The sequence below is a fragment of the Monodelphis domestica genome, chromosome 1, assembly GCF_027887165.1.
Source record: "Monodelphis domestica isolate mMonDom1 chromosome 1, mMonDom1.pri, whole genome shotgun sequence".
Classification (NCBI taxonomy): domain Eukaryota; kingdom Metazoa; phylum Chordata; class Mammalia; order Didelphimorphia; family Didelphidae; genus Monodelphis; species Monodelphis domestica.
In genome coordinates, this window is record NC_077227.1 from 630,797,401 (window position 1) to 630,814,618 (window position 17,218).

At 42.2% G+C, this 17,218-nt stretch overlaps 1 protein-coding gene across 1 annotated transcript; it reads left to right on the plus strand.

The window, feature by feature from the left end:
- Positions 1-1,001: 1,001 nt before the first annotated feature.
- LRRN4 (leucine rich repeat neuronal 4) lies at positions 1,002-16,269 on the plus strand. Its single transcript, XM_003339726.4, has 5 exons — positions 1,002-1,335; positions 3,915-4,636; positions 7,000-7,204; positions 12,488-12,625; positions 13,873-16,269. Exons 2-5 carry the CDS (start codon positions 3,946-3,948, stop codon positions 15,146-15,148), a joined length of 2,310 nt encoding a protein of 769 aa, XP_003339774.3. The 5' UTR covers positions 1,002-1,335; positions 3,915-3,945; the 3' UTR covers positions 15,149-16,269.
- The last annotated feature ends 949 nt before the right edge of the window (positions 16,270-17,218 follow it).

Below are 17,218 nucleotides of genomic sequence, written 5' to 3' on the forward strand. Positions count from 1 at the left end.
ACTTCCCTGGCACTTAGAGTATGCAAATGCCACTGTTAAACATCTCCCCTGTGATCTAGTCCAGTTTAAGTTCATGTGATTTTTGTGGGGGTAGGGTGGGGTGTTAGGTGGCAAGCATGATCCATTAGATTGTGACTCCTTGAAATCAGGGACTGTCTTTTTTATTTGTATCTCCAGTGCTTAGTACTTATGTACTATATACCAGTGTCTGGTGCATAGTAGAGGCTTAATAAATGTTTATTAACTATTAACTCTGAATTTAGGAATTCAGCAAATGAATTCTATTTCTTGTAGATTCATAATACAATAAAACACAAAGGAAATTTTAATTATCTAGAAGCAAATTTCCATCGCAAAATGAGAACGAAACATCTGAACACATATGCCAAAATCAGGACACAATTGGTTAATGCTCTTTCATTATCTCTACTTCTGAAAGAAACTAACTAAAAGCCTTTCTGAGCTTTTTTCCCTGCCTCCTTTTTCTTCCTCTCCCTTTGCTTTTAGCCAATTCAGTCAAAGGATTTTAGTTTTTAGTATTTTTATTATTTTAGTATTTAGTATTATTATACACCCAGTACTGACTCTGCAGAAGAAAGTTCTCAGGGACTCTCATTATCTTCTTGGAATCTGTTTCAGGCCTGCGCTGGGCACCAGACCACACTGAACACAAATGGTCAGTTCACTGGGAATTAACATCTGGCTGTTCTGCCTTGGATAAAAAGGGAGAAGATTTCTTCCCATCTTATCCAGCACACCATTTAATCTCCACTTCTCCCAGGGAAGTAGCAATCTGGCAATGGGGAAAGTCTAGATGGAGCAGACTCCTGAGAAATGATGATAAATTTGCTCTTGTTTGACCACGGGGTCCCATTAATGCTTGTTAACCCCAACCCTGAGAAAGCAGGGACCTTTCATATTTCACTCTCAGGGATTTCAGGCAATGTAAGAAGTAAAGGAGATTGGGGGTGGGGGGGAGTAGTGACAGACTCAGAAAGGAAGTGAGTATAGAGGAGGAGAGGGGGAAGGAGGGACCAGTGGGTAGGGGAGAAAGGAAATAATAAATGGAAAATTTCAGTGAAGGAGGAGGAAGAGGAGGAGGAAGAAAAGGAGAAGGAGGGGCTCAAGAGAACTAGAGTAAACTCTACCTCTAACCATGGTCAGAGGGGCCAAAAGGATGTAGATGGGGAGGAGTGCGGAAGAGCTGCCTCTGGGATTGTGAACCAAGCTGTTGACTGACTCACAAGTCCTTGGGATTTATTTATTTGTTTAAAAGAAGCAGAGAGGGACTTGAGGAAGACTAGAGGGCTACATACTTCAAAAGGTGCCTTCCTGGTGAGTATAATTTTTATATTGCACTTTCTTGCCACCCCTCTTGTTCCTCCAGCACCCCTCACCTTCCCCAGCCATTATCAAGACAAAGGATTCTCAGAATCATGGTTGTATTATCTAGTAAGTAGAAGGGACCTGAGAAATTATCCAGCCTAAGCTTCCTCATTTTATGGAGAAGAACGCTGAGCGCTAAAGGGTGGAACTGGCTTTCCTAGAGTCACAGCCTATAATTAAAAGTATGACCGACAGAGACGAGAGCCCAAATCTCTAGGCTACTAGTAAGAAACAGAAAGTGGTTGAGAGCACAATTGATGGCATTATTGTGAGCTAATATAGACACTAATAACAGGACTGAAAGAGTATCTTCCAGAGCCCATATGCTAGGCGTTTCTTTGTTCCTCCACCCTAATAATAACTGAAATTTATATAGCACACTACAATTTACAAAGCATTTTAGAGACACAGCCTCATTTGATGGACCCTGTGAGATCTATCCCCATTTAACAGAGGCTCAAAGAGATTAAGGGTTTTGCTATTGGCTATATATTTTACAAGTGCTAGGGCTAGAGCCTAGCATATAGTAGGTGCTTAATATTTACTTATTTATTTAGCTAGCGTTCCCCCCCCCCTTCTTTTTTTCAAATTTAAACTTATTTATTTGATACATTAAAATACCCAGGTAACTTTCTCCCTTCTGGCCATTAGACAAAGCATCATTTGACCAAAAGATAAGTGTTTATAAAACTATGTCTTGCAGATTTCTATTTGTCAATTCCTTTTCAGGAGGTACAAAAATCATTCTTCAAATATTTCTGTTTCTGTATATAATATTCTCTTGGTTCTGTTTGTTTCACATAATTTCATGTAGGTCTTTCCATATTTTTTAAATTAATCTGATTGACATTTCTTAAAGAGCAGTGGTATTCCATCACAATCATATGCCACAATTTGTTTAGCCATTCCCCACTGATGGGCATCCCTTCAGTTACCACTTTGTCACCAGAAAGAGAGCTGCTAGAAATATTTTAGAACATACAGGCTCCTTTCCTTTTGCCCTGATCACTTTAGGAAATAAACCTAACAGTAGATCAAAAGGTAAACGCAGTTCTATAATGATTTGGGCATAATTCCAGATTGCTCTCCATAATAAATATTTACTGGCAGATTGAAGTGTTGGAGGCAGGAATGAAACCTCTATCTTTCTGACTCCAAAGCCAATACTTCATCCATTATAGCTTATTGTCTGTGTAGCACTGGGAAAGTCAGTGTCTTTCCAAGTCTGTGTGTAATTAGGTGGCTAACTGGTGAAAGTCAAAAGTGCTAGCCTTGGAGTGAGGAAGACCTGAATTCAAATCTTGCTTTCCACATTAGTAGTGTGACTTTAGGTGCATCACAACCTTCCCGCCCCCCCCCCCATCTTTAAAATGAGGTTAATAGCACTGTTTCTGAGGATCAAATGAGGTAACATAGATAAAATCCTTTGCAAACCACAGTGTTCTGTACATGTTAATGCTGCTGCTATTTTAACTACTCATCATTGGTGTGCTGACTTCCTCTCCCAGAAGCTCTAAAGACATCTCTCAGAGACTGAGAGAGGGAAGTACAGGCTTTCCTTGGGGTGTACATTTTCTCTGGGACTGCCGGGTTCCATTGACTGTAGGATCCTTTCCCTCACCAAACAGAAGTGAAGCCTGACATGTACTGCAGGAAGGAACCTCTGTGTGGTTTATGTATTAAAATGTGATTCAAGGGGGCTTCATATGATATACTATAATAAAATATACTGAGTTCTACAAGGAAGGCCCTTTGGGGGAGCAGGGAGAAGCAGAGGAGAGGTAAAGAATAAAAAAGCCAGTGTAACACTGTAAAAAATCACCCAGGAGAGAGCAGAGGGACACTCCAGAGACAGACAAGCAGGGCAGAGGTGGGGCTACCTTGAATGTATGATACATCTTTAAAAATGACAGCAAGCTGTACGTAATGGAAACTTGCAATTTCATATTCAATCTTCTTTTTGGTTTTGCTTTGTAGATGGGTATGTTCATATTATGTTTGTTAAATTCATAATCTATAAGAATTTTTTTAAAAATAGACTGTGTTCTCAGATATCCTGGAATTTGGATTATGGTTTCTTCTTCTACCCTTCCACCCTTTGGGAAAGGATTTCAGCTGGAATTCATCAAATTCTCAGGCCCAGAAGTGCCAGCTTAATGTCTTAGCTGGATACAGAGGTTGGGGGGGGGGCTATTAAGAAATGGTCTGACTCCATCTAGAAAGCGAAAGTGTTGGCCTTGGGGGTCTTTTAAACCCGGAGTTCCATGCATCAAATTATTCTAGGTTTTTCTAAGGTTGAAGCAATGACTTACTTCCAGCTTCTAGCAGGGTTGGTTTTAATTCTAGTAAAAATCCTACTATAGCTCCTGTTCCTAGGTATGAAAGGAACAATTATAATATAATAAGTATAATTCCAGGTATAATAGGAAAACTATACCCACTTTTAACTTGGGAACTGCTCCTGGGCACTGAACCACAAATGTGTTTTCTTTGACTTATTGTGGTCTTTGTTCTCCTCTCCCCAAAAGGTCCATATTTGGAGGCCACCGAAACCAAAAAATGTTGTCCTTCTTACTGCTTTCCGTGATGGGTCTACACTGGGCGGCATCTGACAGCCCACCAGGTAGAGAAGGCATTGCCCTGCCAAAAGTAATAGAGACCCTCTTTCAAGTCACTCATCTTGGTCCCTGGGAGGAAAACCTCAAATTTTCTAGCGTGTCTTGTGAGGAGCTGAATAAGACAACAGAAACCACCTTGTTTCTAGTGAACAGAAGCCTTAAAAGCTTTCCTCACTGTCTGCCAAGGGCATTACAAAGCTTAGACCTAAGCAGCAACTGGCTTAAGGAACTGAGAGATCAGGACCTGAGGGATCTCCCCAATCTTCGGGTTCTTATCTTGAGGAACAACCTGATCCAAGAGCTTCACTGGGGAGGGACTCCTGTCTTAGAGAACCTTGAAACTCTGGATCTAAGCTACAACAAGCTCTCATCCATGCCCACCTGCCAAACGATGATGTTGCAGAACCTGACATGGCTATCACTTGCGGGCAACCCTATTCTGGAAATCCAGCCCTGGACATTTTCCTGCTTTCCATCCCTTCATTTTCTTAACTTGTCTGCTACCCTGTTGGGGAAAAATGACCGAGAAGGAATTAAAGAGTCAGCCTTTGCTCAAAGAATATTAAGTCAATCTGGAGAAAAGATGTATACCATGGAAGTATTGGATCTGAGTAGGACTTTTCTTCCAGAAAGTAAGTCTGAGGAATTTTCAGGGCACAGGAATGGGATTTAAACAATAATTATCCCAGTGGGGAATTTCTGGGTGTATAAAAACCCTTTTACTGATGCTATTCACCTGTAACTTAGGTAACTTTGGGGAGCACTGAGACCAGCTTCCAATGGTCAGATGGCCAGTATATATACAAAGCAGAATTTGAATTCAGGTCTTCCTGACTCCAAGGTTAACTCTCTCACCATGATGCCAGTCTGGCTCTCAAGCAAGGAAGAGGTGAATATAAAAATATACACAGATGCACACATGGCATGTATATATAAGAATATATTTATATGTATGATATCTTTGTCATATATATAACATATGTATATGGGTATCTATACTAATATGGCTATTATATATTTATATATATGCACGTGTGTGTGTATCTACTTTTGTTTTCACGTCTTCCTTTAGAGCCAGAGTGGCCAGAGCACATCATGGTGAGAGCACTGACCCTGGAGTCAGGAAAATTCCATATGTGTGTGTATGTGTATATAAACTCATGTACATACATGCATACATAGATATATGTGAAGACAAAAGTATGTCGTTATGTAACTACTATATTGTAGAGTCACAGGGGGGATAAAGAGGAAAGTAAAGTCCAAAATTGCTTCTTTGCTGAGTACTAGTATCCAATGCAGTTCTGAAAATATATGTGTTTATATATGTGTGTGTATATATATATATATATATATATTGAGAGAGAGGAGAGAAAGAGAAAGAGAGAGGAGAGAGGGAGGGAGAGAAAGAGAATAAGAGAGGGAGGAAGGAGGAGAGAGAGAGAGAGGAGAGGAGGAAGAGAGAGACAGGAGAGAGGGAGTGAGAGAAAAAGAGAGGGAGGGAGGCAGAGAGAGGGAGGAGGAGAGAGAGGAGAGGAGGAAGAGGGAAAGAGGAGAGAAGGGAGAGAGAGAGAGAGAGAGAGAGAGAGAGAGAGAGAGAGAGAGAGAGAGAGAGAGAGAGAGAGAGAGAGAGAGAGAGAGAGAGAGGAGAGAACGGAACGAGAGAGAGAGAGAATCATCAAATGAAATTTAGTAGGTGCTCAGGAAATAATCATTAACTGATGACCTTGAATAGACTCAGCACTAGGTTTAGATACTTTGGGTTCAGACCACTGTGTGTGTATGGGGTGCGGTTCTTTTCCATACTTCCTTGTTTAGTTGACCTAGTAAAGAGAGAGAAACTTGACCTAGGAGTCAGGAAGACCTGAGTTCAATCCAGCCTCAGACACTTACTATCTATATGACTCTGGGCAAATTGTTTAAGCCTGTTTGCCTCAGTTTTACCTTCTGTATAATGAGCTAGAGAAGGAAATGGCAAACCACTCCAGTATATTTGCCAAGGAAACCCCAAATGGGGTGACAAAGAGCCAGACACAAATGAATAATAATGGTTCTATTGAGGTTAAATGAAATAACATAAGTAAACTGCTTTGCCAACCTCAGAGAACTATAAATGCCAATTATTGTTGTTGTTATCATTATTAACACAAATTAATCTCAAGAAAAAAAAATTTTTCCAGCATAAATCCCACTTAGGAGTAATAAGAGAATTTAGGAAATGGAAATTAGAATTCAGAAGGTGATATTTTGGGTTTTGGAGGAGTCAGGAAATAAAATTGGTTGAAAATGGTAAGGAACTTGCTTAATCAGATTCCTTATTCTTCTCCTTTACCTTTACCTACACTTCCCACCCCTGTACCCCTCCACCCTGGCCCCTGCCATTGTACTTCATATCTGCACATTTTTGGCTACCTCAGAGAACTGTGATGGGTTTGATTTTTCTTTAGTTTTCTTTAGTTTTCCTATTAACGGTGTAAGGGTAAGAGGATGCTAGTCCTGACTTTACTTTAGAAGCTGAGTAATATTAAGTAGCCTTTTTGAGCCTCGTTTTTATGTCAGGAAAAATAGTGCTGGGTTTGGAATCGGAGGACAAGCCTTTGAATTATGACAATGCTGTCTACTGTCTGAGTGATTTTGGGCAAGTCACTTCACTTCAAGGTCCTCATCAGTTGAATGAAAGGGTCCAGACTTAATGACCACTGTGTCCCTTTCAGCTCTAGATCTATAATGAACTTATTATTTTGATGATGTTAAACTTGATTCCAATTCTATGAATTAATGAGATATGATAGTCTTTCTCATAAGCCATTTTCTCACTTGAAACTCTACTTATTAATGAATCTAAAATGTCATCTTTTGAGTTTCACCTTCAAGTTCTGATTAGCTCCCACATTCATGAATGTTGGGGTTTCTTTATGAAACTAATTCCTTTTAGTGCCCCTTCCCTTTTATACCCTTTTGTATGCTCAGTAAAAGGTTTCCCTCTGCGTTTCAGTTCAGCTAGGATGGATCAAGGACCTGCCAAACCTCAGGTCCCTCTACCTTAAGAAGATGGCAAGACTGAAAAGTCTCGATGGGCAAATATTCAAAGCTACATCTAATCTGAGAGTGCTGGATTGTCAAGATTCTCAAGCACTAAGTTCTGTGAATACACAAATATTTGAAGACACTCCGCATTTGCAATCTCTTCTGCTCCAAAAGTAAGTATTTCTTAGAGAGATCTCAGACTGCTATGCTTAGTGTTCGTGTGTCTGCGTTCATGAAATACTACATTCATGATTTAATACTCTCCACTTATGCCAAGTTGTATCTCCGGTTATCATGGCATCCACAAAAAGCAATGAGGAAATTAATTAATTAGCCTCTCCTCTCCCCTCTGAGACTTTTTCATTTTAAAAGGGGAAACTGTGCAGAGACACAACTCAAAGGATCATTAATAGGGGCATATCAGACACTGTGACACCTGAATTGGTGACATTTGTGGGCAGGAGAGCCCCATGGATTTTGCCACAGAGGCAGCCAACCATATCAGAAGAATAGTTCCCACACTGTGACAATACTTTATCTAGACAGGCCATACTGGAAAAATTCCATCAAAGCCAATCCAAGTTGTCTATCTTTGTTGTTGGGTCTAGAAAGGGAATTGTAGTGTGGTTAAAGGCAAAGATAGTGTGCAGCAAGCAGCTTGAATCTCCAACCTATGCCTCAGCCTTCATAAAGACTTATTTTGAGGTTTATTGTAGCTTCTGACACAGCATAGCCTTTGGGGTCATCATTGGGTTCTAACTCAGAAATAGCAGGGGAAGGCAAAATTTCCAGTTTTCCTAGATGGGAATTGCAGTTCTGGTTTAGCAGCCCCATGCTTTGGAATGTGTAGGAGTATCAGTATATCAGTGTAAAAGCCTGCAGTGCCTGGTACCACATTGCATCTATGATTGCTGAGAAAACTGAAAATTTGAGGAATTCAGAGGGCAGATGCTGAAAAAGTAGGTAGAGAGCCATCACATGTCAATGGAGAAAAATGGGAAGGGGCCATGACTCAGAGAAAGGGCAAGAAGCCCACTGACTCAAAATGAAGAAACAAAATTTACAAAGCAGCAAGCCAATTTATTTCTCTTCTGGAAGAGTGGAAAAGGGCTTCCACAACAGAGCTATAACTCAGTTGGGAAATGTGCACTGAATTTGAGGTATGGGTTTAAGTATCGTTTAGAGGAGGAGGTCCCCTTGTGCACAGGAGGGGCTCACAATGGAACAACCAATCCTGTCCTCCTCTGAGTGTTTGATCCATCACCTTCCTAAACCTAATCGTCACCCAATTCCATCCTCATGCACAGAGCAAAGTAAACTATCATGGTTTTGTTGCAGGGCAGATTTCAACATATAGTGAAGAAAAAAATAGAAAAGGGAGGCAGTACTGCAGTTGGGACTTTCTAGTCATTTCTAGCTGGCACATCCAGTATGTTTCCCCTTCAGAAGGAACAGCCAAGTTCAGGATCGGTGCTTCTTGTACATAGGAGACTAGCGAACCAAATTTCCCTTTCCCTTCAAAAAATCAAAAATAAAAAGTTCCCCTTCCTCCCATTGAAAATGCCCACTATTAAAGGAATTATAATAACTTATTCATTAAATTTGTTCTTCAGGAGGCTCATTAACTGTAAATACATGACCTATTATTAGCTTAAACTAAGACATTTGTTAATCAGCTAGTTCCACAGGAAGAGAGTCAGATCCTAAGGGAACAAAATGAAGAACAGGAACATTTTTATGGGATTTCTTCTACCTTTTTGGGCTAGCGATTTATTTCACTCCACAGGCAGTCCCTCCACAAATATAGGTCATGCTTTCTCATTCTGTGATTCTTGTTCATCTTGTGCCCCAGAGAGGATCTCCCCAGGGTGCTACAGGTTTTCCTTTGGTGCTTGTTCTACTTCAGGGGTGCCAGATCAAGAGGCAGCAGGAATAGACTCCTGCTCAGGATTATCCAAGTTCAAATCTGCCCTTTGACTCTTAGTTATAGGACCAGCGAGCCATTTGGCCTTCACATGCCTCAGACAACTTATTGGGACTGCTGCGTGAAATCCCAGACATGTGTTGTCGCCTATGCAGTAGTAATTCCCCAAATGCTGCCTTCTTCCAAACCTGTGCAACAATTGAGCTGTCCATTTCTTTTTGCATATTTTGGGACATTATTGATCCTATCGCTCATTTTCTGGTCATACATGCCTTTAATATCTTTTATAGCCGTTCTCAAACACATAATTCTAAGTAATTTGCTATAACCTACATATTTACACCAAACATTGCCACTGGTCTGTGGGCTATTTGAAATTTTCTTTCTCCTGAGTGATGTTCATTCCTGGGAGTCATCTCTCATTCCTAGGAGAATACTGGAGCAAAAAGGGCTTTTGTTGTACACAGTAGTTAGAAAACACTGAATGCACCATGCATTTTGTACAAATGTGATCTAGCCTGGTCCATTCCTACTAAATTCCAGGCCTCGTTCTCTATTTGTAGCCCCTCTCAAAGTTTTACATACAAACTACATGCATTATTTTAATTGGCTTCCTATCTCACTGTAGGTCAATATACATTTTTCATTTTAGTTTTTGATACTAAATTTGTTGTTCTTTATATCAGTTGTTTCCATATTAATATGGGGAAAGGATGGAACCAGTTCTATTTAGCCTAGGAAGAGCAAGGCTAGCTTGTCATCACTTCCCAGAGACTATTTAAGGAACTGAAAGGTAAAAATGTCCTGAAAAGGAGGTGCTCAAGAAAAACTACATAATTTTGCTGAAGTCTGGTCCTGGCCAGAGCTACCCTAAACCTTCCCATACACTACAAACTGTGAGACTGCTAGGAAAATCAATCTGAAATTGAGCCATGGATAGAGTGCTGGTCCTGGAGTTAGGAAGATCTGAGTTCAAATCCTACCTAGAATATTTACTAGCTCTGTGACTGGACAACTCACTTAGTATCTCTGCTTCAGTTTCCTCAACTCTAAAAGTGGAATAATAATCACATTTATTTTACAGGATTGTTAAAGATAAGGGGATGTATTTGTGCCTGGTGCATAGTGTGTGCTAGTAAATGCTTGTCCCCTTTCCTGACACCCCTTCCAAATATAGTAACAAGAAATTTGATAAACAGATTAGAGACCTTATTTTTTAAGTTTATTGAAAATGAGAAGGATTTTCAGTAGGAAGGGCTAGATTTGAGTCAAAGCAAATAGGTCATTCTTTTCCTTTAGAAAATTTGCATGTCAGGGGCAGCTAGGTATTTCAGTGGACTAAAAGCCAGGCACAGAAATGAGAGTTCCTGGGTTCAAATATGGCCTCAGATACTTCCTAGCTGTGTGACCCTGGGCAAGTCCCTTAACCCCCATTGCCTAGCCCTTACAGATCTTCTGCCTTAGAACCAATGCACAGTATAGATTCCAAGATGGAAAGTAAAGGTTTAAAAAAATATATGTATGTCTGAAAAATGTATAACCCAGATAAAATTGCTTACCATCTCCAGAAGAGGGAAGGGAAAGGAGGGAAACAATTTGGATCTTATAACTTCAGAAAACATAGGTGGAAAATTGTTATTACATATAACTGGGAAAATAAAATATCTTTTTTCTAATTAAAAAAAATTTTAAACCCTTCCCTTCCCTCCTTGGAATCAATACTGTGTATTGGTTCCAAAGCATAAGAGTGGTAAGGGCTAGGCAATGGGGATCAAGTGACTTGCCCAGGGTCACACAGCTGGGAAGTGTCTAGGTCAGATTTGAACCTAGGACTTCCCATCTCTAGGCCTGGCTCTCAGTTCACTGAGCTACCCAGCTGCCCCCTAAAATATCTTTTAAAAATTAAAAAAAGAAAAAGAAAAAAAATTTTAAAAAAAGAAAAAATACTAGCCAATAAAATGCACAGGATCTTTCACATAGTAGTTCATTAATAAATAAATAAAGATATATTTAAGTGAACTGAACTGAAATGGCTGGGCTGTCAGCAAAGTTCCTGTTCATCTACATTATTCCAAGCAACTCCTCCAATCCAGGAGAAAACTTGTTGGAGAGCTCTGAGTCTCTAAGCCAGTGATGGAGAACCTTTTAAGAGAAGGAGTGCCAGGACCCCTCGGAGACTGGGTATCAACCCCCTCCCCCCGCCTCCCTCCCTACCCCCCACTCTTCTCAGCCACCCCTTTATCCTAGAGAGGACAGGAGGAAGCATTCCCATTGGGCTGCGGGGCAAGGTGATGAGAGGCGGGTGTGGAGAGGGGGAGGAGAATGGCCCCAGCACTCACTCTCCTCCAGCTTTGTCATGCTGTGAGCTCTCTCCCCTCAAATCTAGCTCCTCTCCAACCTCGCCACAGGAATTACCTTTACCGCAGATTCAGCAGGCTGCCTTCGGCAACACGACCCCACATAGCACCCCGGGGCTCCCCCTCCCCCCCCCAGTGCCTTACCCCAGACGGGGGAGGGTGGGGGAGAGAAGAAGCACTCCCATTGGCTGCTGGGCAGAGGGGCGGGGGAAGTGAGGAATGACCTCAGGGGCATGGAGGGGGGAGGGGAACAGCTCCACCTAGTGCCTCTGCCAAGCGACTGTAGGCGTGTTCCACAGAAAGGGCTCTCTGGACCCTTTTTGGCACCCATGCCATAGTTCACCATCACCGCTATAAGCCGTCATCACTAGAAAACTAGCTCCTAGTGCCATGATTTTTGTAGAAAATGTATTGCTGAGCATAAATGTGGTGCTAAAAGGTACCTTCGAGGTCACCCAGCCCTCCTTATTTTAAAGATGAGAAAATAAAGCTCTCTGAGATCACACTCAGAGTAGTAGGTGGCAGTTGGGATTCGAACTGAGGTCTACTAAGCCAAATCCAGCACTCTACCCTATACCACGTCAACTCAAACAATGAATATTTATTTCTCATGAATGTCAGTATGAGGTTCTACTTCAGGACTTAGAGCTCAAAGGGACCCCAAAGCTTCCTGGGCTCATCCAACCCCTTTATTTTGCCACTGAGAAAACTGGGTCTGAGAACTTAAAAGATTTGACCGAGGTCATGGGTGACCTTGGCAAAGCTGAGATTTAAATTCAGATTCTCTGACTCCAAGTCCATTCACTTTTGAGAACATGACCCTGCTTTCAATCCTAACTGTAGCAGATAATGATGATAAAAACACCGCCCCCCCCCCAGGTTCATATAAAAACAATCCCATTAATGTCTAAGGAATAGAAAGTGAATTTTTCCATTTTCATATGCCCCCCCTCCCATAGCTGGAGGTTGCTCTTTTCTTTTTCAAATTTAAAATCCTTTACCATGATCTTAAAGCAATACTATATATCAGTTCTAAGGAAGAAGAGCAGTAAAGGCTAGGCAGTGGAAGATAAATTACTTGCCCAGGGTCACTTAGGTCACTAGGAAGCATGAAGCCACATTTGAACCCAGGACCTCCCACCTCTTTTTCTAATTCTTTACTTTTTGTATTTCAGCTGCAACTTGAGTTCCTTCCAGCCTTGGACTCTGAATTCCTCCCAAGTCATTCTCATCAGCTTGTATGGCAACCCTTTAAGTTGCAGCTGCAAATTGTCTTGGCTCCTCTCTAATCCAGGGAAAATGGTCCTGAGCAGGTAACTGGCTCCATGATTTCACAGGGATAAAAAGACTTTGTTGTAGAGGGGTCCCAGAAAAAGCTTACTCCCTTCATGGATAGCTCTTATATAAAGTTTCCCCATCACTATTTTCCAGAAATCGCTACCCACTTATGAAGAGAAAGTAGGACTAGCTCAGGCTTCTCAGATAGCATTCTTTTTTTTTTTTTAAACCCTTACCTTCCATCTTGGAGTTAATACTGTGTATTGGCTCCAAGGCAGAAGAGCGGTAAGGGCTAGGCAATGGGGATCAAGTGACTTGCCCAGGGTCACACAGCTAGGAAGTGTCTGAGGCCAGATTTGAACCTAGGACCTCCCATCTCTAGGCCTGGCTCTCAATCCACTGAGCTACCCAGCTGCCCCCTCAGATAGCATTCTTAATTTAAACATGGAGCCCATCTAACTCCTCAAGTCTATATAGGAAATGACTTTATTCTTTTTTTTTTAACCCTTACCTTCTGTCTTGGAGTCAATGCTGTGTGTTGGTTCCAAGGCAGAAGAGTGGTAAGGGCTAGGCAATGGGGGTTAAGTGACTTGCCCAGGGTCACACAGCTGGGAAGTGGCTGAGGCCACATTTGAACCTAAGACCTCCCCTCTCTAGGCCTGGCTCTCAATCCACTGAGCCACCCGGCTTCCCCATGAAATGACTTTATTCTGATGGCTATTCCACTGAGGAATTCTTTATTACTTTTATCGGCATGATTCCTCAATTGTCCCCAACTCCTGCTATTTCATCCTCAAAAATAACGCTAGGACCTACCGCCCCAGACTGAGATAAAGGATAACCGAGTCATCGTTCAAGTTTGTCCCGGGTGCTTCTTCAGCTCCCTTTGCGTACCTTCCTTCTCGTCCTCCTTAGCCCGTACTAAGGGCTGCGGCCTCCAAGCTAGCTCCCAGCAGCCCCTCCAAGGCCCTGGTTTCAGAAGCCATCCGCAGAAGAGCCTCACTCCGCACTTGCCTTGCAGTTTGTTGTTCCTCTAGTCTATTATTGCTCCAGGTGATTGGACACACAATTTCGGTTAAGGTGTTTATGGCCGGTACGGGTTCCCCAGCTGTACTAAAATCTGATTTCGGTCGGACCCTTCCTCCAAAGGAGTCACTGATGTAGGCATCTGAGACCTCTGGCGGAATCGGGCTCCTCAGACCATACCAAAGTCACGCGCTTGATCCATCATCTCGCTAACACGGGTCTCGAGGATTCTAACGGCTTTGTCTCCCCTTGCTAGGTCCGACGACACCGTGTGTACGCCAGCTGCGGACCCCGACGGTACATTTTCACCATCTCTTTCCCTCCCCCAGCTGTACAGTAAGTGTCATTCTGAAAGACACACAGCCTTCATCCCGTCTAGCCCCCTTTCCCTGGAAAGCAGCGCGGATGGCAGCGTCTCTACCAAACCATTAAGGGGATTAAATCCACCAGGGACACTGGCTTCTCTTGGTTTCCGCCAAGCAGAGCCCACACCACTCCCTGCTTTAGGGACTCCAGGCATTACCAAGGACAATTCTCTCCGACGCCAGGAAGCTACCTTGGATCGGCCGTCCCTCACTCTGCCCACCCAAGGGGTCGGCAGCACGGCCGTCATCCTCTCCACCATCCCTCCTGGAGGTGCTGGTGACACGGTCCGTCCACCCAGGGCTGGAAGCGCAGCTCACCCACAGCTAAGGGGAGAAAGTGCTACTGGGAAAACCGCGCCCAACAGGTCTACCCCCAGAGCCAGCACCTCCGGAGCCACGTCAGGTTCCACCCCGTTCCCAGGGCAGCCACCCCGGAGCCCCTCCCTTCCCTCGGCCAGCACTTCTCATCCGCGGAGTGCCTCGAGTCCCTCGGCAGTAGGGATTCCCGTCTTCATGCTGGATGACTACAGTAGTGAGGAGGAAGAAGAGGAGGAGACGGACAAGCTGCAGGCAGAGGGCCTCTGCGATTACCATCCTTGCAGGCACCTCCAAACTCCATGTGACGTGTTGCAGAAATCATCTCGTTGTCTATGCCCCGGCCTCAGCGGCGAGGACGCCATCCCCGACCCACCCAAGCTGCAGGAGGTGTCACAGACCACCGACACATCGGCCCTTGTCCATTGGTGCGCGCCCAATTCGGTGGTGCGCATGTACCAGCTTATCTACCACCCTGAAGCCAGGGCAGAGAAGCAGACGGTGGTGAGAGAGATCTACGCCCTCGCCAGGGAGCATCCTCTGCACGGGCTCTCCCCGAGTACAACGTATAATGTGTGTGTGCTGGCGTCCAACAAAGCCGGTCTGAGTCTAACAAGAACCAGCGAATGGAGGAAAGCGTGTGCCACATTCACGACCAAGCCGAGTTTCTTATTCATTTTTGCAGGTCTGTGTGGCACCAGTGGACTGCTTTTGCTCAGCACCTTTGTACTGTCTGTGTGTCTTTATAGAAAGTGCAAAACACGACAAGGGGAACAGTATGATACACATCTTGTTTCCTACAAAAACCCAGCATTTGACTATCCATTAAAACTTCAGACTTTAAGTCTTTAAAAGAAATACCAAGAAGGCCTTTGGCCTTTGCCCAAAAGCTCACTCTAGGAGACTGGCACCTCTGATCATGTCATATCCAGACAGAGATGGACGACGGTCTTGGGTTGGGGATAAATTTGTGATCTCATGACTTGTCAGCCGGCACTACTGACTTCTGCTTCCAGTGCTAAGGAATACTAGGCGTTCTAGGCTTCCTGTCTGGCTACTCCACTCCTGGGTATATATAGGTACACTATGGGGATGGGGAGGAAGAGTTTTATGTGCAGAACTCCCAAGTAATTGCAAGTCACTTTATACATGGTGTACAGGCATTTCTCTCAATGTCTAGATTACAGTAACTACCCATTATGTAGTGCCTAAAGCTTGTAAAGGTGTTTACAGGCATTCTCATCTCTGGGTCTCTCAGCAGTCATGTGCAGCAAGTACTCTAGCTTTTAGTAAAGCTCATTGAAACTTGCTTTAACAATTGGTAGTAGATCTTTCCAAACTCGGTTTATTCTCAGACAACCAACACATTCCTTCCATCTTGAGTCTTTCCTTTGGTAAATTCACTTCAATGTTTATTGACTGTGTCTGCAATATGCAATTTGGTGTATTTGATAAATCCCTTGAATTTTGCACAGGTTGGTGCACCTCAGTATTTAACATAAGGATCATGTAAAATGAAGTCCTAATGAGAACAAAGGATTCTCACATTGTAGCTTTACCTTCTCTAAGTGTCAGGTCCACCTAAGATATAAGTGATGACATGACAATGAGCAAGGAATTTGTCCAGGGGTTTTGGTATTCTTCCTCTGAAGGTTGGAATATAAGGAGATGAGTATATTTAGAACTTCTGGTTACATTAGCTGGGGGGTAAACAGGATTCTTGGCATATCAATTTCACTTCCATGGCTAAAATATACTACTCTCAAAAATAAAACAAAACACCAGGATCAACAACTTTCCAGTGACAAAAGGCATGGAGGTCTCTACTGTTAAGCTGTAACTGGGGAAAGCATTTTCAATATGAACTTCAGCCTAGAAGATTCTAAAAGATCTTATCTCCTTGTGAAAAGTAGGAAATATGAACATATGGGTTTAGTGTATGAAACATGACCAAATAAATTCTTCCAAGTATAGTTGTAGGCAAAAACAATTCTTTTTCTAATTTTACAAACCATATAAGCTTGATTTACTCCTAATGTTTCTCATTTTTGCAAAAATATGGGAACAAAGAAAGCCTTTAATTGGTGGTTATATTTCCTGAGTTTGGTTTAGGATTTGCATAGAAAAAACTTTATTCAAATAGCTCTAATCACATTTGTAAAATGATGTAACCCACTCTTAAAACAAATATCTGAATTATATGGTTTTATAGATATAAAATCTGAGGAATGGGACTCATACAAGTTACACAAAGTAGTAAATAATCTTAAGTTACTTTACCAGTGGTCCCTTTTCTCCCCAACATATAATTAAAAATAAAAACATATAAGCATCTGTGCTTATATCATAGTCCTTTCACAAATCCCACCTATTTGTGAATGATAATTAAAAAAAAAAATCCTAGGCAGCATACATTGTATATGAGCAGAGAATGAAAACGAGGAAGGTATGTCATTCAGAACTAACCCTAACCCATTGCTACCTCACAGTTCAGCTCTGTTTTTCTATAACTGAATTAGATTTGAATTTGGCCGTAGAGCAAGAAATAATGCCAATTCTTATGGTCTAAGAGTCAAGTCAAATTGGCTAGAAGTCAATAGCTCTGAGCTCTGGGTATGAAAGGCCATTAGTATCAGAAGTGAACATCATTTTATTACTCAAAAAGTTGACAACTCACTATCTACAGCAAGCAATAAAATAGCATATTGAATATGTAAAATATTTTTTGCACTACATATAATTTGTTCTAGGTTTCTGCTTCCTAATATTTTCCATCTAAAGTCAACTTATTGCAATGTTTTTAAACTGTTCTTCTTTCTGGCTAACCACACCTTTTTCAAGACCTCATTATGTAAACCCAATTAGAAAAACCTCATTACAAAGCTAGAATGGTGAGATACCATCTATATATAACACCATTGT

Bases quoted from the DNA above. Each gene is read 5' to 3' on its own strand.
- LRRN4 (XM_003339726.4), top strand. From the start codon at position 3,946: ATGTTGTCCTTCTTACTGCTTTCCGTGATGGGTCTACACTGGGCGGCA. The intron at 4,637-6,999 runs GTAAGTCTGAGG...TCTGCGTTTCAG, and splicing joins TAGGACTTTTCTTCCAGAAA to TTCAGCTAGGATGGATCAAG. The intron at 12,626-13,872 runs GTAACTGGCTCC...TCCCCTTGCTAG, and splicing joins GGGAAAATGGTCCTGAGCAG to GTCCGACGACACCGTGTGTA.